The 26,037-nt window shown below is 37.8% G+C and overlaps 1 protein-coding gene across 19 annotated transcripts in view; it reads left to right on the top strand.

Moving 5' to 3' along the window:
* SGIP1 (SH3GL interacting endocytic adaptor 1) overlaps positions 1–26,037 on the top strand; it is a 198,971-nt gene that overhangs the window by 147,819 nt on the left and 25,115 nt on the right. For 7 of the 19 annotated variants that reach the window (XM_045584495.1, XM_045584493.1, XM_036444904.2 and 4 more), the window contains 3 exons: positions 1,799–1,926; positions 2,891–3,017; positions 7,573–7,638. In XM_045584495.1, the coding sequence (XP_045440451.1) occupies positions 1,799–1,926; positions 2,891–3,017; positions 7,573–7,638 (321 nt within the window). Of the gene's footprint in view, positions 1–1,798; positions 1,927–2,890; positions 3,018–7,572; positions 7,639–8,583; positions 8,644–26,037 lie in introns of all 19 variants that reach the window. The other 12 variants (XM_036444909.2, XM_036444905.2, XM_036444921.2 and 9 more) reach the window with 3 other exon arrangements.

Raw genomic sequence — 26,037 nt, 5'->3', positions numbered from 1 at the left:
AAGCTGGCTGTTTAAAAGCTTATTTCCCATCTCTTTGCTGTCACTTCTGTTTTCTGCAACCATCCTCGGTGTAAATTTATTAACTTGAAAGAAATCCTTATAGTGAGACTTGTCAAAACATAACCCCCCCCCCTTTTTGTTGTTGTTCAAGAGAAGATTAGCAAAAAGACTAATAATATTCATATTGAGAGATGTATGTGTGCAAGTTGCCCATGCAAAAATAGGACTAGGCTAATTTATGCAAGGTGTTGAACTCAATGCTACAAGACATTGCATTTGAGCTTGAGTTTTGGAGTTAAATCAATCATTTGAGCTGTGTGAGCTTCAGCAAGTTACTGAATATCTCTGAGCTTTACTTTCCATTGAAACAGTAACAAGACCTTCCTCTAATGCTTACTGCGGAGATAAAAATAAGATAATGGCTAACAGAGATTCTGACCCGATAAAATAAAAGAATATAGTAAAAAGGTGGTAGTGATAGAGAGGAGGTGGGTGCAGGGATGGGGATGTTGAAATTATTTTTGGATTTCCCACTACGGAAATTCTACTTAGAATAAACAGCACAGAGAAACACAACATGCTCAAGATTTCAGGCTGTCCAAACAAGAGGAGCAAAGTCGGCCCCCAGGGACTCTCCTAAGATGAGAGCAGATGCTGAGATGATGAGTTTGTTCAACTTCTTTGAGAATCTGAAAATCTGGAGAAGGAGTTGCTGGTCTGGGATTCTCCAGGGAGCAGTTTTGTGGCTTATTGGAAGGAGGTGGGGAGGGAGGTGGGTATTTTCCTGGGGCAGGATTTCTTAGAATTTTCTTTAAATGATTTGACACCTGTACTACTAAGCAAAGTGACAAGACATCTGGAGTAGTTGCAACGTTTTTGAACAAGAGTTCTTTGGGATGTTGGTTTGACTTACTTAAGGGTTTTAGCCAAGCAGTTTACCCACGAATCCAGGACACAGATGTGATGAGAGATAGGCCCCTGAGTCTGAGACCCTGCTGGTGTGCTGATTGGTGTGCATGCCCGCCTCTGTGTGTCGTCTGTGTTTCACATGTTTGTCATTGACAGCCAGAAAAGTAAATCCAAGAGACTCTTTTAAAAATCATCCCAAAAATCATTCTGGACAAAGTCTATGTGGATCAGATTCCTAAGCAGCCTCCTTCAAAACGGAAAATCCTTTCAATTCAATGTGTTTCTGTCAAGCTTCTAAACACAAAATGCTCATACAACAGCTAATGTACCTTACTACATTTTTCCTTTGCTTACCAACAAGTGTTTGCTTACATTTCTAAAGTTAGCACTCATATCTTGAAGCATAGTTAACAGGGTAATTATCTTATACATGTTTAAATAATGTGGAAAAATCATTCATTTTCCTTCAAGTTCTAACTTTCATTTGCATCTAGGACATAAGTAAATGCCAAATATGCAAAAAGCAAAAAGAATATTTGGTGGGTATGTGGTCAGAATGAAAGCTACCCTCCACCGATCCAAACGAGTTTTAAAATATGTATTTGCTGTCATTAAGTAAAAGATTTACCTTTCACTGGGTGTCACATGACAACAAAAGGCAATGAGCTTCAGCTTCTGCCATCAACCACAATTCAACTGAGTGATTTTTTTTTCTGTATTAAAAAAAAAAAATACCACCTGCTATAGTGTTGAATATAGTAATGGCTGAAGTGAAAACAAAGTGTCTGGGACTGGCATTGCTCTGTGGGGATGGGGAAGGAGAGATTCAGTGATGACAGCACTTTGGCCACCTATTTCCATCCCCTTTTAACACCAGCTTGTTTTTCAGGTGCATCGTCCCCTGCTCGGCCAGCCACTCCCTTGGTTCCTTGCAGCAGCACCACCCCTCCTCCACCGCCTCCCCGGCCTCCATCTCGGCCAAAGCTCCCCCCAGGAAAACCTGGAGTTGGAGATGTGGTATGTTCCCTTCTGCCCTGCTTGCTCAGAAACTCATGGTGAGAGTGACAAATAGGAGTGAAAAACCTTCCCACAGGCCATCTCCGCTTCCGGTCCAAGCCTCAGGTCACTTGTACAAATGGCCCTGACAGGTGGCATCTGAAGGGCAGTCGCTACAGTATGGTTGTACATCTCAAGCTTCCTCAAACACTACCATCTGCAAGGCAGGGTCTAAAATGGGAGGAAAAGGAACGCTAGGCCATCAGTTTTGCTAGAGTGGGTTTGATGCAAATCAAGACAGTCATGCTCAATTATGCTAAATCTTTAGAAAGGGAGGTGTTTCTTTTCACCATATCTGTTTGCTTTTCAAAGACCCCAAGAGAGGGCAAGTCCTGATTTCTGTCTCTATACTGCAGAGAAGTTATTGATGATAGGCACCCTATGTAGCTATAAAGCAGTTGGTGGTCCAATGAGTTTATTCTAGAAGTTTCTTACATCCTATTTCAGGCTAAGGGGTGGAACAGATTCTGTGTGAACAATAAGGAGACTTCTAGTGGAGGTAAATTGCTTTGGAATCTATGCACAGGAGCCATAAACTGGTGATGTTCATAATATTTGGTTTAGCTAGCACACTACAGCATTTTATATTCGGATGTCTTTCCGTGGGTTTAAGCTCTCAGATTGTATTACCTGCGTAGTCCCTGAGAGCATGTGAGTTCACAGTCCTGAAACACCGCTGACCTCATCACAGGTCTCAGCTCCTCTCGGCCTCACCTATTGAGTGGAGCACTTTGTGGTTTATGGTTCCTCTAGCTCCCTCTACAAGCTCTGGTGTCGATATAATCAATTTCAGTGTAAAAATGGTGTCTCCTGTACTTTTAAGAACCTGGGTTGTTATAGCTGGGACTTGGAGTCATGAAAAATATGGAATGAAAGTACTATGACCTGTGTATCTAATTTTCCATCTCTTTTCTTCTCTCTGCAGCCCAGACCTTTTAGCCCTCCCATCCATTCCTCCAGCCCTCCTCCAATAGCACCCCTAGCGCGGGCTGAAAGCACTTCTTCAATATCGTCCACCAATTCCCTGAGCGCAGCCACCACTCCCACAGTTGGTAAACGTTATCTCCTCTCTTTTAATCCATTGGTGGTTTTGACTGGCTATATTTATGACCTGGAAATCCTGAGGCCTATTTTTCTGGTCAGAATTGTTTTGCTGTGTGTTTTGCTACTGTCATCTGACTCTTCTTTTAAAAGCACCTTCCCAGCAAAGGAGGCAAAGTGCTTCAACTAGGCATATACATAAAAGGAAATTAACACCTGTGTATTACAGGAATTATCTTATGCTATTCCATACCTAACTATTCATAAAAGAAAGGAAGAAATCTTCACATAAGGTTCTGTAATTTAGGTACTATTTCTTATTATCTAAATTATCTCCTTTGAGGGGGAATTGTTCATTTAAATTCCAACTGTGCACCACCTCAGAAACCACAAAATTTAGAATTTTTATTTTCTTGGAGCTTTCATTTCTACATCAGTTTTGGTTGTTCTTATGTTGACAGAAGCTATACACATTGGCGTTGTGGAATTTGAGCAAAGTTTCTGACATGTTTTTCTAGTGCTTTTCAGTGATATGTGGTCAATGTTCCCTGAGAAATAAATCATTGCTGGCATTTTCAGTAAATGCCTTTGAGCCTCTCCTTATGGTGTGGTGAAAGTGAAGAGTTGAGAATGGCTGCTCAGCTGGATGGTTTTCCCAGGTTTAAATGCCTCACATTGCCAGGAGTGTCTTCCCTTTTCCCAAGGCTGGTCTCCCTCTCAAGGTCTTCACGGTTTGTCTGTAGGCTCCTGCTGCCTCTTCTGTTTGCATGGTATCTCTTACCTGGGGCTTTCCCATTCCATGTTTTCCCATTGTCTTCCTTTATTGTCAGAACTCCCCTCCGAGTCTCCCATATTATAAGCCAGCTCCAATTCTCTGCATTGCTTGGGAGAATCATTAACCAAAGCTCAATAAATCCCTGCTACTTACCAAGAGCCCCCTACAGAGTTGGCCGTGTGAGTAGTAGCTTGATCAAAGCCTGAAGCTCTTTTTTTGGGGTGGGGGGAGGGGGGGAATCCCTACTTTTCCAGTGGAATAAGTTAAGGTGTGCCTTTTAGGGGCCCCAAAGAGAAGTCCAACTATATCACATACTCTATATAGACCAGTCTAAAATAATCCTTCAAATTTGGTGAAAATATAGTCAGATGTCCAATTTCATTTGGTGCAGTAACAAGACAGATATTTACTATTATGGGTATATATAGCCAACTGTATTCTTTATCTGCATCATTGATTGGGGCACATTGGGGCTTCCTATTTTTATATGCCTATTAGTTCATTTATTTCTAACTTTTGGTTTGTTTGTTTTTTTCTGTAACAGCCCAACATTATTTTTGAACTCTCGTTGTACTCTTGACTGTTACACTCATTTTCCCCACTCCTGCTCTAGTTTTTTGTTGTTTGCTTGTTTTTCTCAAGATCATTTGTCCTTCCCACTCCATGTGATGTTCTTGGTTGATCAAAGAGGAAAATAAAAATAAGCTGTCACTCAGAAAGCAAACCTCAAGTGACCTCAGATGACTGTCTACTGTATTCTTTCAATTGCACACTCAGGAAATTTGAACTGTGTCTATGCTTTCTACAATGTGTTTTTATACTCCCTGCTGCTGAAATCTCAAATTCTGGCCAGTGACTTTAGTTCTGAACACATCTAGTATACACTCTTTCAAAATGAACCACATAGGGGGTTATAAAAAAAGCTATCTAAGAAGATAGTCACATTGCTGAGGAGCATTTGATTTAATCCGCTTGGTTTTATTGTTTTAAATTTCATTTTCATCTTCTCACTACATTCCTCACTCTCCTGTTCTTTATTCCCTGCTGCTGTGGGTCATCTGACAGCCTCTTCTCACTGAAGTAAATACATGGTCAAATGACTGGCCACCCAGCAACTTGTTGAGTCTTGGTGATTCTCTCTTTTTGGAAAGGATATGCTTTGGCTGTTCAGAACCAAAGGACTGACTATTCCTGACTGTCTTGGAATGTCAACCTAATGAAGTAAAATGGCTCAGGGGAGATATTATAGCAGCAAAGTCCCTCCCACCACCACGATACCTTTTTTACATGTCCTGTCACACTTGAGCCAAAACTGGGGCAAATGTGGTGAGAACCAATAATCAAAGTTTAATGTAATTTAAGGAATAAAATTTTAGGAGCAGGTTTAGTCTTCCTACATGACAGTTCATGTAAGAATATGCCCCTATTTAATATTATAAATCAGTAAATCTGATGTCACACCTGACAATATAGTAGACTCTTTGCACTCAGAAAAATCTCACAGGACTTTCACTCTATGATTTTGAGAGAAATCTAATGGAAATATAGAAAATATATAAAGTTATTATTCTATTATAAGAAACTCCTAGATATTTGAGGTAGAAATAAACAGGGAATTATCTCTAATTGTAAATATCCATTTTTATTTCTGTAGATGATAGTCACTGTTTTTAGATACTTACAATATCTTCGTTTCAGACTCCAGTGCAATAAAAAAACAGAGTAAATATAATTTTTCTTCATTGTTAAATACTGTTCATTATATTCCTTCACTGTTAATTATGCATTTTTATCTGCCTCTTTAATATCCCAGGAACCTGGAATGAATGAGAAGTAATCACTTATGGGAAACAAAGGAAGCATGTTGATGCTTCCTTAGGTATAGATGTAGAACTTTGTATTCAGTGCTGGGTGTTAATTATAGCACCTAAAACTTAAACCATTTCCTCCAAGCCTTTGTCTCTCCAAGGTGGAGGCCAATTCTGAATTGGATAAGCTTTCTTTTAAAAATACTTGTATTAACCGCAATTATCCTGCACAAAAAGAAAAACAGGCATTTGGAGTTGGATATTCTTGATTTCAATTAAAAATTCCCACCTTTAATTTTAACCTTCTTCTTTTTTCTTCTATTTTTTTGGAAAAGCTTGTTTCCAATACTGGCGTCCGCCTCCTAAATGAAGTTGAGGCTATCTCCATGGTTTGTCCTTAAGGAAATGTTTTCTTCTGTATTTAATTTGAGTATTGCCCTTATTTAAACCAAGCACAGAGCTATTCAATGACTCCTTTTTGAGTTCTCTGATTTTTTTAGGATGTTTTATTCTAAGCCTTCGATGTCTACAACCAGCATAAAAAAAAAAGCATCAGCACACTAATCAACCCTTATGAAATATTATTTTGTAACTTCAGCGCAAAAAACAAATGGCAGTATTGGAGGCTCCTCATTTTAACAAGATTGTAAAAAGGAAATTAGTTCTTCAAAAGAAAGTAATATCCTCTGTCATTTCCCACTACTGGGTATGAAAAGGCACTGTTGTTATATTCAGTTACTGCCAATGTAACTGTTTTGCTTCCTATTTTTTCTAGAGACTATGGAGTGTGTTCCTTAGTGCCAGTTCCATTTGTCCTGTTCCTCTTCTAGAGACTTTACAGGAGTTGCATTAACTTGTTCTAGCCTCCAAGAAAGACACATGTATAATAAAAACTGATAAACAGGTGATATCCTAGAACCTTAGGAATTGACAAAGAAAGTTTCCCTGCCTTACTCCCTAAGTCTAAGAGACAAGCTAGTAGGATATTTTCCCAGAAACCTTGTTTATGGAGTAGTGTTACTACCCTCATTCATTTCCTTACCTTCGCTACATGTCGGGAGGATTCTCCCTTACTGGTCTTTATACTGGTTTTATTCAACTTTTCATTGAAGTTGTGATAATACCCTTAGGATCTATGGGTATTATTTTTAAATCAGATAGAATAATACTCTAGTTGACCTGCATTTGTTTATTTTTTAATCAGATAGAATAATATTCCAATTGGCTTGCATTTGTTTATTTTTTCATCAGATAGAATAATACTCTAATTGATCTGCATTTGTTAGTTGGTGAGAAGGGGGACTATGGGCAAAGATCTAGAACACTCGGAGTCCAGAGCAACTGTTGAAACAAATTTATAGACATTTGGTCATAATTGCACACTATAGACAAAGATGGAATTACAATAATGCTGTTCAAAATGAACAGTCCATAACTACCGAAGACAGGTACAAGGCAAATTGAATTTGAATATTGATGAAGGTGAAATAGAATGTGTCATTCAGTGACCTCAGATTTATACTGTTGCTTTTTTATGGACTTGTTAAAAGCTTCCTCTTTCCCCATGAGGAGAGTGCATGCTGGGTAATTCTGTTGAGCTAAGGTTCTGTTGATGGACATATGTCTGGCCACTTGAGAATTGTGTCTGAGTGAAATACACTTGCACAAGTCAATTATTAATGATACTACCTTTAACAGCTCCCTAAAGGTGGCGATGTGATTTCTTCTATGGAGCTGAGTTCAGCCAATTCAGATGCTAAAACCTGTCATTTTTAAAATTATAGTTTCTTCTTATAGCATCATCATGAAATAAGCACATCGCTTTTTTATATCTTAATCATAATCTCAGTGTCCTAGGTTTTGTTTTCTTTTTCCATTAAAATCATCCCTGTGTTTCAGTTAGTAATGTATGACCTTGATTTCATTTGGGATTTGTATTTGTGTTTTTTGTTTTCCATCCCTTTATATTTCTTTGGTCTGTAGTGTCAGAAGATGATGTTTTTTATGACAAACTGCCCTCATTTGAAAGGCGCTGTGAAACCCCGGCAGGTATGGTGCTAGCCGAGTGATGTCTAGATATCTAGACGTTAAAAATCCAAGCCATTATGCCATCTGAATGCTATAAACGTCATGGACATGCTACTCACCTCATGAGTGTCCAGTGCCTCTCAGATGCACCCTGTCTGTTTGTTGTTCATTGTGGAACTCATGCCATTGGATTTGTTAAGTGAACATATTTTACAAAGCAGCAGGTTGCATGACAGTTTCTCAGCGAACAGGTCTGAAAAAGGTGAGATGCTATTGCTTTGTGAATTTACAAAGGAAGGAATAATTTAACTGCTCAGAATTACATGTCCAGTGACTGCTTTTTAATTAAAAAAAAAAAATTATAGCGCACCGTTAGTAATCTTGTTTTCTCTTTGGTACATAGGTAAAGGGTGTTTTGTGTCTGGATGCCTAAGGTGATTCCAGGGAAGGGGATGGAAGATATATGACATCTTCCAGGAACATTAAATTGATATGCAATGCTGTTGTCATTTAAAACCTAAGCTAAGTTTATATGACCCATAACTCCAAGTTTATCTTTTTTAAAACATAGAAGGGGATGACATTGAAGATGAAATGGATACAGCAATTGCTGAAAGACAGTTTGCCCAAACTAGTGCAGTTAAAATATGCTGACTCCCCTGCATGGCCAGGAAGACTTCCGCTCCATGCGTACAAGCGCCGAATGTCAAGCTACCGACTACACGTGCCCATCCCTTTAGGCCTCCATAGCTTTGCTTTGCTTTCTGATTCCTGAACTAAAAAGAAAAATAAATAAATAAACACCCATAGATTGCCAGCCTTCCCTTTTCCCTGCACGCTAATGGCATGCAGTGCCTCCGCCCTCCCCCATAGTGAGATTAATGACCTGCTCTGTAACTCATACTGTGTCCTTCTCTCTCCCTCTCCTTAACCTTTCCCATCCCGCTTCAACTCCTGGCCATACAGAGAATGAACAGCCTTCCCTCGTTTGGTTTGACAGAGGAAAGTTTTATTTGACTTTTGAAGGTAAGTAGTACATAGCATACCAGATTCTAATTATACTCCCCGCATCCTTTCTCCCCATCTGCATTTCCAAATCCCAGTTCCCCTCAAAAGACCTGTTCTTACTCTCTATATAAAATGCTATGGCTACTTAGAAAATATTCACTACTAAAGAAATACTACATTAATTTGGTGTGTAGGGGAACTTCAATTTATTATATTAAAAAATTAAAATGAATTTGAAGTTAATATTGGTTACTTAATTAACCGTGTGAAATTGAAAACAAAACAAAACAAAACATCTTTCTTGTCCAAGGAACTTAACTCTGTCAACCAGGGCTCCTTCCTAACTCTTGCAAATGCGATGCAACAAATATAAGGACATTTTTTGTTGAAATTGGCATTTCATTCTGTTTTAGATAATTAATATTTCAGATACAACATCCACTATTGTAAAATGTAAATATGTATATATGTCGTATGACAAGGAAGCTGCACAGAAGACCAGAAAAATGAAGAGGAAAAAGGGGGAGGTATTTTCTATAAACAGTTAAGGTCTGTTGTCTCCGAAAATTGCAACTGGAATGACCATAGTAAAATGGGCAACTATCATTGGACTTGCCGTTTTTTATAAGATGAAGGAAAATATACATAAATATGTCAGATGTGTAACCTCAGTCCTGAATAATTTATGTTCTGTATTAAGGATTAACATTCTTCTGTTTTATGTTTAAGTTCTCAATCATTTTCACAGGCCAGGCATTTGATAAAATGGCCCATTTCAACTAATGGTGGAGGGAAAAAGAAGTAATTTAACTTAATTAGCAGGTCATCTTACACGTAAATATTTATCACTTAATCCCCTGTTTTCTACCATTTAAATAGCTGAATGTATCATACATCAAAAGTCAGCCAAGCCGAAACCCGTTTGGCTCAGTGGATAGAGCGTCGGTCTGCAGACTGAAAGGTCCTAGGTTCGATTCTGGTCAAGGGCATATACATTGGTTGTGGGCACATCCCCAGTAGGGGGTGTGCAGGAGACAGCTGGTCGATGTTTCCCTCTAATTGATGTTTCTAGCTCTCTATCCCTCTCCATTCCTCTCTCTGGAAAATCAATAAAATATATATTTTTTTAAATTAAAAAAGAAAGTCAGCCAAAAAATATTCAACTCTAGAATTGAATCTAAATATTTAACTTATGTTTTGTGACAACAAAAAAACTTTTCTAACTTGAGTATGTGTTTTAATGCAATTTTAAACAAGGAAATGATTTATAGATTCTTAAGTAGTACTTGTGGTGTGGCCTTTTTTCTCTCCACGGTGAATTTTCCTTGTAAGATGGTGCTAGAGATGGAAGTCCTTAGCTTGGAGTAGTTTGTCTAGCAGCAGAAAATAGGGTCTGATTTAAAACTTTCCCAATACCTGATTTCTTGTCCTGGCTCAGGTGGAGGACAGGAGGCTAGGCAGTCCACAGCACATCGAAAACTTGATAGTCTCAGGTCATTGATTTTTTAATAAACAAGATGCAGAGTCTACAAACTTATGACCTTTACACTTCCTCTTTGAATCAGACAGAATTAAAAAGTGCCCAGGTGTCTTCTGACTGATCAGCACATCCCAAAAAGAGAAGCTGCGGCTGAATAGGTTGGTGCATATGGAAAAGCCTTGTCTCTGGTTCAGCCTGGCCTCAGTGGAGGCTGTAGAGTACCCTGCTTTAACCAGGAAATTAAACAGCACAACCCTGGGGATCCTCAATAACTGTCTGAGGTTCCAAAGCAGTAAGTTGGCAGGCTTTTTGATGTTGCAGTTTTCTTTGGCTTTGGAGTATCCATTGACTGTTTGCTTGTGTTTTATTTGGGGTTTCTTTTAACAGAGAGAGAAAGTCTCTCTTTAAAGATACTGATCTAAAGACAATTTTTGGTTGGTCTGTTTTATCAATCAAATGTAAGTATTAATAAGTATGTGGACTAACATAATGTGAACCACACTTTTTTATATTTTAGGAAAATATATTTGTTCATAGATTTTTGAAGATCTAAATTTGGTAACATTGCCATTCTTGTTAAAGATCCAAATTCCATAAGCATCTCAATTTGGGCCAAGAGAAGTCACGTAAGAAAGTTTTAATAGAAATTACTTGGAACTGCTAGTACTGTGTCTTTGCTCAAGTCTTGGAAATATAAACAAAGCTTCCCAAGAGATTAGAGGAGCACCCATATCATGAAGGTGCATCCCTCCTTATCAAGAAATGCTTATGCAGATAAAGTGCATTAAAATAAACTTTAAGGGAAAACTTAAAAAAAGAAAAACGAAAGATGAATATATTTTTATTGATTTTAGAAAGAGAGGAAGAGAGAGAAACATCTATTGGTTACCTCCCTTACGCATCCCAACTGGAATTGAACCTGCAATCTAGGTATGTGCCCTGATGGGAATTGAACACCTTTCAGTGTATGGGATGATGCCTCACCTGGGCTATACTGGCCAGGCAGGGATAGCTATGTGGGTTTTTTATTTGTTTGTTTTTGAAGGACACTGTTTAGTTTTTTTAATATTGATTTTATAGAGCAAGAGAGAGAGAGAGAATCATTGATCGGCTGCCTCCTGCAAGCCCCACGCTGGGTATTGAGCCTGCCCTGACTAGGAATCGAACCACAACCTCCTGGTTCATAGGTCATGCTTAACCACTGAGCCATGCCAGTCGGGCAAGGATAGCTATGTTTAAAGAATAGAGAAGGTTTCTTATCATTTTTATACATTAGTTTCAGATATTTTTAGCTAGTGCAACCTAAAAGGTTTTTTAAATTTTTTCTGCTATGATAATAAAATGACATAGAAATGGTGACATGTTAAGTTGCCTTAAGCATAGTGCCCCTACCCAAATTTTTGTACTCCAAAAAACCTATCATTCAACATATTTTATTGAATATACTTCTAGCATATTCTTCTTGGGCACTCTGCTTTTACCCACATTTATTATTAATATTATCATTATCTTTAATTTTCTACTCAGGAAATATAAAAAAGGAAGAAAGATTCTCATGCTCAAAAAAAATCACTTTTTCTAAATTATTTTAAAGTATTATTTATTGGCATATTATTTATAGTGTTCAAAACTTTACCCTGTCTTACTCATTGCTTTGTTCTTCTAATGCTTTAGGCAGCCTAGTCACTTAGTAAGGGTTTGAATCACTGACTGACCAACTATCTAGTGAACATTGCCTTGTGAGTTTCTTTGGAGATAACGTGAGATGCTTCACACTTTCAAATTTAATTTAACTAGAGATAGGAGAGTATTAGACAGTGGTTCTAGTTCACAACTAAAAGTCAGAGCTTTTCCTGAAGTTTCACTTCTATAAACAACTTCACTGAAATTTAACCTATGTAAATTGGGTTAATAAAAAAATAACTTTTTAAATTCATTCATCCAAGAGTATATCACATTGAAGCTGTCAAGTATTCTTGTGAGATGGGAGGAAGGAAAAGATATTTCCGTGACAAGTAGAAAATGTGACTGTTAGATATCTGAGCAGTTTTCTAGAGCATTTTAACATCAAGATGTTCTCAGAAGAGTGCTGTTAGCTTATTTCACTACAAAATCATCTTGTATCTGGTAATGAAAACAAACAACCCTACAACCATATATTCTTAAGTGTCCTTGTCTCTGAGTAGCATCTCTATCCTCTGCACACCCAGCCTCCCCCACACTCATCCCTGGCTGCTCTGTGCTTCTCTCTACTGCTTTTACTCTCATCACGCCTTCGGGAATGTCACCTCTTCGCAGCACCCTTCTCTGCATTCTAGGGCTTTCTGCCAAAATCGCCCACCTGTTTCCTTACTGAATCCCTGCTCTTTCCGGGGACCATCCCTTCCTTGCAAAACTCTCCCCGGAAAGTTCTTCCGTTCTGTAGGTCTGGCCCCAGGGCCTCTTAGACTTCTTACCCTCTGTACCAGATAGGAAAATTGCAGACAACAAGCTTAGAAGAAAAATAACAGCTTTTCCAGAGCTGTGATTGCAGATACATTATGCTGAGGCTGTAATTCAGATGCAGAAAGCTAATTCCAGAGACAATGTGTGCATACACACATACACACACGCACACACACGCACACACACGCACACACACGCACGCACACACACACACACACTTTTTCCTCATTCCTCCTGTACGTATATATTCCATATTATTTTCTCTATCTATATGCATGTATGTGTATGTGTATTTAGCGCAAACCGGTTGGTGATTCTCTAGTACAAATATCTAGAATAATGCTCAATATACTTAGGATAACATTTAACATTATGAAAGTGTTTATATTAGGACTCTAACATAGCAACATTTTAAGTATTTTCAAAGCATAGGTTTAAATGTCACTTGTATTTCTTTCTTTGGAAGCTATTCCTAATTTTTACAACAGGTTAGGTCTCCCTGTTGGGTGCCTCCAAAGCACCCTGTTTTCTGAATTATCACATTCCCTACACATTATTATAAGTGCTTGTTTAATGTCTGGCTTCCATGCTCCGTGGAGACAGGAACATGTCTTTCTTCTTCACTCGTGTAACCAAAATATCCTGCGTAATACCATTCACATAGTAGGCACTTAATAAACATTTGCTGAATAAATGAATACAGTCATAACAATATCTGTTCTCACAGCAGTATTATCAAGGTCTTATTTTATGAATTTATTAATTGTTTTTCTTATCATATATATATCAATTGTGGAATTAGTAAAAACCTTACCACTTTATGGAAATTAATGGAGAACCTTAACATTTTGCTGTGCAGCCATCATAGTCAATTTCCTTCTCTCAAATTGGAATAGTGGCAGCGCCTATTTCACAGGGTTGTAGTCAAGGGGAAAAGTACTGATGTCAGTGCATGCAAAGAGCCCAATTATGACCAGCGAGGACCCCTATGGGCCAGCTTCACACATCCCCTGCTTGTAATATGGCTGTGTTTCATTTAGGTCTTGCCAGCTTTGGAAAAGGTTGGGTTGTAGCATTCTAGTCTTCCACATAAAACATCTGACAACTTGATCTGTGAGTTGCTACACGGCCTCCCTGCCTCCTTCAGAGACACTGAGCAATATTTTCTTTGCTGTTTATGGCTCAGGAGAATCATTTGGGAGCAGAATGCCTCCTCCCTGCTGTACTGCCCCCCTCCAGAGCCTGTCATTAAAGCTGACTTGTTGAGATGAAAGATTTACCACGTGATACACTCCTGGGTGCGATGGAAGGGTGGTGGCAGTGGGGAAGGGGGTTGTGATGCTGTGTTAATGCTGATGGGAAATGTAGAAGAAAATGTTACCAGTTGTTTTATTAAAGGATTTATAAATTACGGCATTTCAGCAGATTTGACAAACTTCCTGAGAAAAGAACGGTGAGCCAAGAATCACCAGGGGGGACTATTTTACCTTTGTGTGGTTGTTAGCCATCATCACGCAATAGCTTTTTATTGTGTCTTCTAAGAAAAGCTGTCAGGGATTGAGGCTGCCCACCCCACTATACTCTTGGCTCTGACTTCTCCCTTCAGAGAGGAGAACTGATATAATGAATGAAGCGATGATTCAAACAGGTGATGTCAAGGCTCAAATAGCAAATTTTCAGCAGTCCAATGGTTACAGGCAGCATTGTTATGCCTCTCCATTCAAAGTCTCAGCCCTGAGGGAAATACTTGCAATAGTGTTCAAAATTGTGGCATCCACTTTTTAACTGTAAGAATGTGAATCATTCAAGAAATAAAGAAGAAATCTCTAGTTATAATAGTTTTGTTACAATATCAAAGGATGCATGCTCATTATTTTTAAAATTGGAAAAACAGAAAAGTTTAAAGAAGATGAGATCATCTATCATCTACTAACCATAAAACCACAGTGTATTTCATGTCTGAGATTTTTCATATGTATGTGACTGTGTTATATTTTCATACAGTATAGAATTATGTATCCTTTTAACATAGAGTAATGTCCCCCATGCCATTAAGACATATTTTAAAATAGCCCTTAGTTTGCTTTGTCCTAATTATGCCATTGACTTAAGCACATTACTTTTGAAAATTCAAACAGTATGGGAAAGTATAGATAAACACAGGTAAAGAGGGAAATCCTGCCATCTGCAAAAACATGGATGGCTCTTGAGGGCATTATGCTAAGTAACATTAGCCTGAAGGAAAAAGACAGATACTGCATGGTATCCCTTATTTAGAGTCATTAAAAAATAGCAACCTCATAGAAATGGAGAGAAGACAAGTGGCTTCCAGCGGCTGAAGGAGGTTGGGAAATAGAAAGAGGTTGGTAAAGGGTAGACTTTCAACTGTAAGATGAGTAAGGTCTGAGGAGCTAATGTAAAACATGGTAACTATAGTTGGCAATACTATCTTGTAAAATTGAAATTTTCTAAGAGAACAGAACTTGAATGTTCTCACAAAAAAATATGAGAGGCTTTAGATGTGTTACTTAACTAAATAGGAGGAACCCTTTCACGATGTTTATGTAAATCAAATAATCATTCATACACACTTTAAATATCTTACAGTTTATTTCTCAGTTATACCTCAATAAAGCTGGGGGGGGGGAGATTCTGGAACTTAAATAAATAAATACAATCCTGAAAGCACAATGTTGAGACATTAATAGAGATAACATTTTTAATGTTTGGCGAAACACACATACACACTGCATTTATTTGAATCCAAGAACTCATGCATTGTAATATGTCCCATTGGTTTAATAACAACTTTTCAGGTACATAATAAACTTGATTAAATGTAGAAAAGCATTGTTTTCTAATAAAAAATAGCAGACAAAATGCATATCACTATCTTCAGTATAACAATCAGAAATTGAGTCTAAACCTGTATTATATTCAGACTTAGAGACATCTAAATTACTTCTGGCCATCAGCAGTTAAGTTAATATTAGTGATATTCCACATGTTCATGACTTCTTTATTCTCTTTGACGCTTATAGTTTGATTTTGAAAGTCACTTAGAAGTTTTTTGACAACACAGTTTTAGTACCTGAGTTACATATCTATAATAATAAAAGCATAAAATGCTAATTAGACCAGAAGTCCTTCTGGACAATGTTCCAGATGAAGCAAGGGCTGTGAGGGAAGCCCGGGTCCTGGGTGCCTGTCAGCAGCCAGAGGAAAGTCCCGGTCCCGGGTGCCAGAGGGAAGCCCGTGCCAGTAGCCTAGGGAAGAAAGGCCTACTCTTGCACAAATTTTGTGCATCAGGCCTCTAGTTCTTTTATAATGCACCCTCTCCAATCCAGGACCACTTAGGGGATGTCAGACTATACGGACAGTCTGACATCCCTGGGATTGGGCCTAAACGGGCAGTCTGACATCCCCCTCACAATCCAGGACTGCTGGCTTCTAACTGCTCACCCCCCTGCTGGCCTGGTCGACCCATGTAGCCTGCTATTCAATCGTTTGGTCGTCCCTCACTAACCCTCCTGGCTGACCTGGTCACCCCACGCAGCCTGCTGTTAGTTCTTACTATGAGGGTGTCCTGGCCAATTTGCATATTACCCTTTTATTAGTATAGAGCACATGTGTCAAACACAAGGCCCGCGTCCCGCCAGGCCTTGCAATGTGGCCCCCACCGCGCTGTCATCACTGCACTCCACTGCGTTTCCATCACAATGACAGTTTATGACTGTTCAGTAAACCATTCGGCCCATGATTTAGGCTGGATTTTAGATTTTGGCCCCTTCTCTGATTGAGTTCGACATCCCTAGTATAGAGCATTCATAACTTACTTGTCTCATCTTTCCAAATGCTGTGGTTTAGATTTCAAACAATGTGGCATTTTTTTTCTGCCTGATATTGCATGTGACAGTTTTTCTTCTATGTACAAGTAATTTCTTTACTCACTTTTACATAATGCCCTATAACTGCATCAGATGGAATCTTAAACACTTTTGAAGGAAAATAGCGGTCCAAATTGAAATTCAATCACATGACAGGCTATCAAGTACTTCAACTCAACTGAGGAGACCATGAGATGAGCTGATTTTGCTATCCATGGTTACACTCCCACGAGTACAGGCAGAGCCAACAGTGGAATCTGCTCTATTAGCAACTGCCAGCTTTCTTTTGACATTGATTACAAGATGCTTCTCAACCCATTGTATGCATAAGTGTCTATAGAAATGTTCATGTTTTCAAAAGTATGTTTCTTATGATTCAGGAAATAGGTTATGTATAATTTTATGTAAATAGAATGTATAATCAGCTCCATAACTGTCAGTAGTAGCTATTTAAATTTACTACATGTGTATATACATATGCGCATATATATATATGCATCTATGTAATGTGTACATATATACACCAGGTATGCATTATTTAACCATTAGAGGCCCCGTGCACGAATTCATGCACCAGTAGGGTCCTTTGGCTTGGCCTGTGGGATCGGGCCGAAACCAATTCTCTGACATCCTCCAAGGGGTCCCAGATTGCGAGAGGGCACATGCCATGCCAAGGTGCATGATGGGAGACAGGGAGGGATGAGGGAGGTTGGCCAGCCAGGGAGGGAATGCGGGAGGGCTCTAGGGTGTGTCCAGCCCATCTCACTCAGTCCTTATAGGTCAGACCCCAGCAGTAAGCTCATCTGCTTGTCAGAGCATCTCCCCCCTGGTGGTCAGTGCACATCATAGTGAGCAATTGAGCCACCTTAACTTATCATGAGTGTATTACGCTTTGATTGGTTGAACAGATGACTGGATGACTGGACACTTAGCATATTAGGCTTTTATTATATAGGATGTTAATGATTCCATAGTATTATATTTTATGAATGTACTTTTCTTTTATTAATGGATATTTGGGTTTTTATTTTTTTTTATTTTATTTTTTATTTATTTATTTTTTTGCTCTTATGTCAAAGGTACATATCCTCTATCTGTGTCTGAATTTGTCTGAAAGAAATACTGTAACATGGAGTTGCTATGTTAAAGGAGATGCACAGTTTGAATATTACTATGTTCTATCAAATGTTCCTACACGAAGTTCATACCAGGATTATGATTAACAATTTTTCTATGCCCTCATCAACATGGAGTTATTTTCAGGGTGGTTATTTTTTTCATCTTTTCCAATCTAATAGGGAAAATGTGATACATGATTATTTTTAGCTCCGTTTTTAATTACTGTGAACTTTTAAATATCTGCATCACTTTTCATTCTGTCATGAACCATGATTTATTTCACTGCAGTTGTTAGGTATATAAATTGCTTCAAGTTGCCACACATGCAATGAACATCTTGCACATAATTCTTTGGCCTTAAGATATGTTCTTAGAATAGATTCTTAAAATGGGAATTTGGGGCTAAAATTATGAAACTTTGAGAAGTTAATGCTACACATTGCCAAAGCAGTTTTCTAGGAAGATTATACCAATTTTAACTCCCATCATTCTATCACCGTGCCTACTTCATTATATTCTCACATGCATAAAGTATTTTTTTCAGGTATTTTCTAATCTGAAAAGGTAAAACATTCTTTGTACCTGTTGCATTTCTTTGGTTATAAGTAGCCACCACCTTTCTGAAACTACACACCAGACTTTTCACAGAAAAGTATAGTCCTCCTACCCAACATGCTTGGATGTCTATTTCAGAACTTCTAATTCTGCCCATTCCTTAAAAAGACTCCTTGGATTTTTTTTCTTGGTGCTCATGTCACTGTCCCCTATAGGCCATTGTGTTCTGGCCTTGCTCCTGTTTGGTTCAAAGCCTAAACCAGGCTCACCCAGCTTCTCTGATCATATTCCCTGACTAGATTTTCCCCTTTCCTGCTCTAGTGCAGGGACTACCCACGTCCATGGGAGAACTGCTCTGGATTGGCCAAACTCTCACATCTCCCTTTCCTGTACTCTGTTCCTGTGTAAGGTCCTTACTAGGTATTCTCCCCATATCTTGATTATATCACCCATAATTATGGCACCACAGATATTATTCACTCAGTGGAAACTTGAATAAATAATAGTTTTTAGAATAAACAATTATTCTTCAGTAAATTCAGTGCCTTAGACTTTTTTCCCAAAAGAGTTGATGAGGTGTACGAGGTCATGAGCATCCATGGCTCTTTTAAACTACAGACCAGTGCTTCTCAAACTTTTCTTTCTTTATCCCCTCTCCCTTACTCAGGGAGCCTTTTAGACCTTTGTTTTTCCACAATTGCTTCCCAGTAGAGTTCTGTACATCTGGTTAGGTATTGTTTGTATATCTGCATGCTTTGTATGTTAAAAAGTAAGATTGCTTTTAATTTTCCCAAGAACCACTTTTTCTCTTTTTTCTGTGCTCCTTTCCCCTCCTCCCCCCCTCCCCCCAACCACTTTTCACCTCCTTTGGGGTGATATGCTGCACTGAGAATTCTTGCTGTGCATCTAGCTTTACCTTGGAACAAAGTGTACTAACATGAATGGGCTAACATTGATAATACAGGGTAGGGTTTACTAATGCAATTGAAGTTAGATTTGGTTTTCATTCCCAACACATCACTCACTGTAGAGCAAGTTACCTTGGGCAAACTTTAATCACTAGGTTTCAATTTCCTTACTGGTAACATACTAGTATACATAATAATAGTTTGTACCTCAAAAATATGTTTTGAGAATAGAAGACATAACACATGTAAAATATTTAACACAGTGGTCATTACATATAAGTGCTCTACATAAATCAGCTGTTGATATCATTATTTATACTCTTTGAGTCATGTTCTACCTGGCTCAGGTTTAAATGTCTGATCAAGTACATTCTGTATGGAACTGGCTAGGATTTAGTTGTGTTAATTCTCATACTGAAGACATTTCATTATGGCTTGCATTCTCCCTTATGTCTATTTTTAACAATAGTTGTTGTGTTGATTATGTTTGATGTGATGTTGAGGAAGAAAACAAAGTATAACTTTTCTATTTTCTGAGTCATACATTATTTTAGAATGTTAACTAATTAGTGCAGTTTGAAGAAAATTTTCTGTAAAATATGACAAAAATGTCAGCTGATCATATGTTTCTAGACAGAGTAGAATTTGAAAATTAAGAAATATATGCAGCCCAGCTGGTGTGGATCAGTAGTTGAGCATCAACCCATAAACCAGGAGGCCAGGATTCAATTTCCAGTCATGGTACACATGCTGGGATTGCACACTCAATCCCCAGTAGAGGGTGTGCAGGAGGCAATGATCAGTGATTCTCTCTCATCATTGATGTTTCTCTCCCTCCCTCTCTGAAATCAATAAGAATATTTTTAAAAAAGAAATATATGCACATGAAACATATATTCAGAACAGGTAAGCAGGAACTTATGAAGGTGAATGCCTTGCACACCAAAAAAACATGTAACGGGTATAACTCAGTCAATGCCATTGTGGGTCAAGATGAAACTATGTGGCTCCTTATATGGAAAGAGCATAGACCTATATTTGAATCCTGACTCCACCACTTACTATCTGTAAAAATGTGGGCAAATAACTATCTTCTTTCAGATCTTGTTTCTTGATCTGTAAATATTTAGAAAGCAAGCTCCATGAAGTCTGTGAAAGTGATGGTGTAAAGTCATTGTCAATTGACAATTAATAAAACTATTAATACCTGAATAAGAAAGAAAAAAAAAAGACACTTCCATCATAGCCACTTCAAAAGAAAATTGAGAGGCCCTTAGGAAAATTTATAAAACTCTCAATTAATTCTGCAATAACAGCCTGCTTAATCATGATTCAAAGCCAAATTTGAACCCAGATTGATGTGTAGAGCTATAATACAATTTTTTATCAGGAAAATATACCCTTCCTCAAAATAGCAACACAAATCATTTTTGTTCATTCTAAGAACCCATTAATTATTTGCTCATGTGTTAATAAAAATTTTTCACACAAATATAGTTTGTGATAATTTAGAGCCCCAACCAAGCCTTTTGTCACTATACCAGTGGCCCAGTGCATGAAATTCGTGCCTGGCTTGTGCCCTGTCACAGTGTGGGAGCCCCGTGATCCATCGCCCCAAAGAGGTAGGCCCCACCCACCCATTTGGGGCTTCTTGATGGATTGCCCCAAAGAGGTAGGCTGGAGCTGGGGGAGGTCTTCAGACTTCTGCATTCCTATGAACCCTTTCCCAGGGCCCTGGCAGAGAGAGAGGCTTGTCCACACACCTGTGGACCTCTAGCGCAGACACACAGAGAGGCCTCTCCACTGCGGCCCCACCCCCATCCTAGTCCTCTCCCACCTGTGCCTGCTGCGCACTCAGACTGCTGATTGGTCATTACTGTGACAGCATCCCACCAATTTGCATATTACTCTACTAGTAATCCATTGCGCAATATTGCACACAGTAGGCCACCTGCAGCTTCTGCCACTGCTGGGAGCCATGCTGCTTCTGCAGAAGCATGGAGGGACCTACACCAATTCCATGGGAGGTGGGAGGGAGCTGTGCTGCTTCCGCGGGAAGTGGGCCTGCTGTCTCCTCTCCAGGCTTGCACTTGGCTGTGGAGGCTGAGGCCGCCCCCTTCCCCATCCCTGTCCGTGTTCACTCCGGGCCTCACCTGCACACAAAACTACCTCCTGTTTGGTCGTGACCCATTACAGTGTCATGACCTAATTTTCATATATATATATTATGTTATTCATATATATATTATTAGTGTAGATACTTTGAAATTATAGGAATTATTTAAATACATTTATTTTGGGATAACTTTTTTATAATAACTATTCTTAGATAACAAGAATATCCTATATTGTATATAATCTTTACAACATCTGTAGAAGATACTATAGTTTACAAAATGATGAATCTAAACTTCAGAGAAGTTAAGTAATTTGCTCAAGGTCACACAATAAGTGATAAAGTTAGGATTCAAATTAAATTCAATGTAATTTCTTTGTCTATCACTGAATTATACAGAATGTACTCCATAAATTATAGAATTTAATATAATTTTTTTATTAATATGAACTGCTTTAAAAAAAAAATAAAACCCAAATTTTCTCTGCTGCTTCATACAATTTCTGAAATTTCTTCTTTCTTCTTTTATGCATTCTGAGATTTTATGTTGCTTACATGTGTTTGTTCCATCTCTGTCACCCTCATTTCTGGATGTCAAGGCCATTTGCCCACCTTGACTACATACTTCACTTTAATGCAGTGACCAGCAAGGTTGTGAGATGATGCATCTTTGTTAAACTCAGGATGCAAACTTTCACTTATTTGTAAACTTTCTTGTACTTTTACCCAATTTCTGTACCTTTAAATAAAAGGAGAAAAGGAGTATTTTGCTTCCTTTCCTCCTTTTATTTAAAAAGAAATTTTTTTTTTCAGCTGAAACCGGTTTGGCTCAGTGGATAGAGTGTCATCGTGTGGACTGAAGGGTCCCCGGTTCGATTCCTGTCAAGGGCATGTACCGTGGTTGTGGGCACATCCCCATCGATGATTCTCATTGATGTTTCTAACTCTATTTCTTTCCCTTCCTATCTGTAAAAAAATCAATAAAATATATATATTTTTAAATTCATTCTATTTTTAAGTATGAGAAAGGGGGAGAGAGATGGAAACATCAATGAAAGAAAAATATCATCGATTAGCTGCCTCCTGCATGCCCCCTACTGGGGATCAAGTTTGCAACCTGGTCATGTGCCTTGACTGGGAATTGAACCAGTCACCTCTTGGTTCCTGGGTCAATACTCAACCACTGAGTTACTCCAGTGGGGTTCCTTTTGTGGGGGGAGATCTTTCTCTTTTAAAATTTCTCTCCGTTCCCTTTTTTCCTTTAGTGTTGTATGATATATACAGTCTATATTCTATATTCCACGAATCAAGGATCTTATCTTTTAAATATTCCATACTATTAAATTTTTTTTACCTTAAGGTGTGTGTGAGGTGTGTGTGTGTGTGTGTGTGTGTGTGTATAATTTTGCTTGATGATGAGAGTCACAGAAAACTGCCTTTCAGAAAATATCCTCAGACTCTGTGTCATTTTCCATTTCTCAGAACCCCTAAGTGTACATGAAATTGTTATTTTGTCAGAATTCTACAACCTGATGGCAGCAACTCATCCTTCTGGGCTACTACAAATGTTCGGTATTTTCAGATACCTAACAAAATTTTGTTCTAACTCTGTGCTCCTAGAGCAGAGGAGGCTAGAGAGTGGGATCCAGAGTCAGGCATTCCTATTTAGAATTTTCATCCCAATTCTGTCCTTAACTATACACTAACTGAGTGGCTGTGGGGCAAAGCTATGTATATTGTGAAACCTTTTTGCTCATCTGTAAAGCAAGGATAATAAAGATAACTTAGTCCTGTAGGCAATTACCAGGATTAAGAGTTAATATAACTAAAGTTCCCAGAATAATTCTTGGTAAACAGTGAAAACTACAGAAGGTTTTGTGATTGCTACTATTGTTTTTGTTAAGAGTCAGGAGACTTAGGATTGATTTTCACCATCACTTACTAGCAGAATAACCTTGAGCTAGTGAAATTGAGATAATTGTACTGAAATTGATTATCCCTTCAATGTATAAAGAACATAAAGCCATAGTAGTGTTTGTTTGTTCTTTTATTTTATGGAAGGACCTACATAATAAACACTGTTTCTACCTTGAATTCTTTAAAAATGATTATTGATAGTAATATGTTATAATATCAAATTATTTTTCAACTTTACATAATGCTTTACCTTTTATTTTTATCTAATATTATAGTTCCTTTCCGTACCTTAAGCCCCATGAAAATTAGGGCATATCTTATATTTTTCTGTGTATCCTTCAGCACCTAGTACAATATCTAATTATTGCAAGAACTCACACTTTAATAAATCAAAAGACAAACATGCATTCAACAAACATTTACCTTCTGTTGGTCCAAGCATTATATCAAGCAACTTAAACAGATATGATAACCACACAGATAACAAAGGTCTTACAATGATAGAATTTAAGTGATGAAAGAAACCTGACAATTCTAATTTACTTTATGCTCAATGAAAAATACCATTTGTGGTATCATTTCCCTTTGTTTCCTACTTAACTTCAAAGAACCTACTGTTTCAACAACCTGACTAAAGCTTGCCCTGACAAAGTAACAGCTTTGTCAGTTTGTCAAAGACATAACACAAATGGCACTAATTATGTCTTTTGAGTACATACTGTGCTAAGGACTTCACAAATAACCCATTTCATGTTCACCACAAGCCTTTAGCACAGATATTATTATTATCTGATCTATTTTAAAGGTAAGGAAACTGAATCATGGACATTAAATAGCTTTCTCCTGGTCATCCAGATTGTAAACGGAGGAGCCAGGATTCAGAGCTAAATCTGTATGACCAGAGCCCAAGCTTCCTTTTGTTCAATCTCAGAACAGCGCCCTCATCCAGCTTATTTGACAATTAATCTTGGGTGAAAAAAACTTTGTGCTATCACTTTATTGTCTTAAGCTTTTGTTTGCTTATGTTAATTATTATGTTTTTCATATGTTTATGTCTTGTTTCTTGAGAGTTTACATATTTGTGTCCCCACCATTATTTTGCACGCAGTTGAGGTTCAGTAAATGTTTGACAAACACCCCCTTCAACTTCCATTGAAGAGATACTATTTTCAAAGCAGGTTATTTCCCTCTTTGAAAGTTGTTCCTACTGATCAAATTTTATAAGTACTGTTAACAACTTAAAAATCATAGAATTCTAAAGCACAGTATGTGTATTCAGTTGCCTTTGTTCTATGGCTGAGAAAATCTAAAGTTAATTGAATTGCCCAGGATCATGAAGCTATTAACTTGCACCTCCATGGCCATGAACTGTGGTCCCTTGGGTCAATGTCTGGTAATATTATTTCACATATTTGAAAATAGTTGACAAGCTCCTCTTAGTCCTCTTAGGCAATAAGGTTTGAATTTTTCACCACCTTAGATAATCTTCTGATTTCAAACCAATTTTTTAATGATAATATTAACAGACTCTCTTAAGATACTGCAAGGGAACAGAAGCATTCATTTATTACTAATAGCACTTTAACTAAGTATAATCTTTATATAAACTAATCTTTCATTATTATTAGTTAAAAATGTATTTGCCTTATAGTTTGGTCATCTCACTTTGTAGTAATAAAACTATATCTTGCCGAAACTGGTTTGGATCAGTGGTAGAGCGCCAGTCTGCGGACTGGAAGGTCCCAGGTTCGATTCCGATCAAGGGCATGTACATTGGTTGCGGGGTGTGCAAGAGGCAGCTGGTCAATGTTTCTCTCTCATCGACGTTTCTAGCTCTCTATCCCTCTCTCTTCCTCTCTGTAAAAAATCAATAACATATATTTTAAAAAATAAAAATAAAAAAATAAAATAAAACTTTATCTTAAGGAAATAGTTAAAAAGAAAAAGAAGAAGAATTTGCTTTAAAATGGATTTAGAATAATCGCTACTTAGAAATGGCACAACATTTGTAGAATATGTGTAGAATAATATATACTTGTCATTGAATATTGTGATTCATCTTATCAGTTCACTTGATAAGAACTATTATCCACCCAGTTTCACTATTTTATTCACAAGAATATCATGGGAGATTATTAAAGGCTTTGAAGAACTGAAAAATATTATACATGATATTCTCTTTATCTACTAATATCAGCATTTATCAACAATTTTATCTTCTTTCTAAGAGGTCGCCTTGCCTGCATTATTGTCTCCCTCACTAAATTCTTCACCACACTATAGTTAGAGTGATCTAAACTCAAGCCCTCTTTTAACTGTCCTATTTCAAATACTTCAAAGCACTCTCATTTTCCATAGAGGGTATTCTTAACTTCAGTTCCAGGACTCCCAAGGACTTTAAGAATTTTATAATTCTGTTTCAAATTTTATAATTCTGATACTCTGAAAAGCATCATAGATTTGTATTAGATTATCACAAAGTAACTATGATTTTAATGCCTATATATCACATATAAAATAAAGACAAATTTTCCTAAATATTTATATAAACCTTTTCATGACCTAATGTCTAAATCCCTAAGTCTCATCTCCTTCTTTGTCTCAGCCTTCAATAACCACCACATTCATATATATGCATGCACAAAAACACACACATACACATAATAATAGTAATGTCAAACTTCCCATGGCTTCTCAAAATAATCATGTGAACAGAGCAAACATATGTCCTCCTATGTACATGCTGGACCATCTTCCTTCTCCCCATCCTGAGATTCCAGTCATCCTCAAACCTCAGCCATCTTAACACCTTAATGAAACCTTCCCTGACCTAGCCACGCATGAAGTGCTTTCATAGAGCTTTGCTCGTACCATTCTTAAAGCATTTATTAAATTGCTCTAGTAATTTTATTGAAGATCTATCCCTTCACAAAACCCCAATTCACAATCATAAGGCGGCTATGATTCTGATATAATAGTGAGAAT

The sequence above is a fragment of the Pipistrellus kuhlii genome, unplaced genomic scaffold (assembly GCF_014108245.1).
Source record: "Pipistrellus kuhlii isolate mPipKuh1 unplaced genomic scaffold, mPipKuh1.p scaffold_m20_p_2, whole genome shotgun sequence".
Classification (NCBI taxonomy): domain Eukaryota; kingdom Metazoa; phylum Chordata; class Mammalia; order Chiroptera; family Vespertilionidae; genus Pipistrellus; species Pipistrellus kuhlii.
Note: the sequence above shows the minus strand (reverse complement) of the source record. Positions and strands in the feature narration are given on the sequence as shown.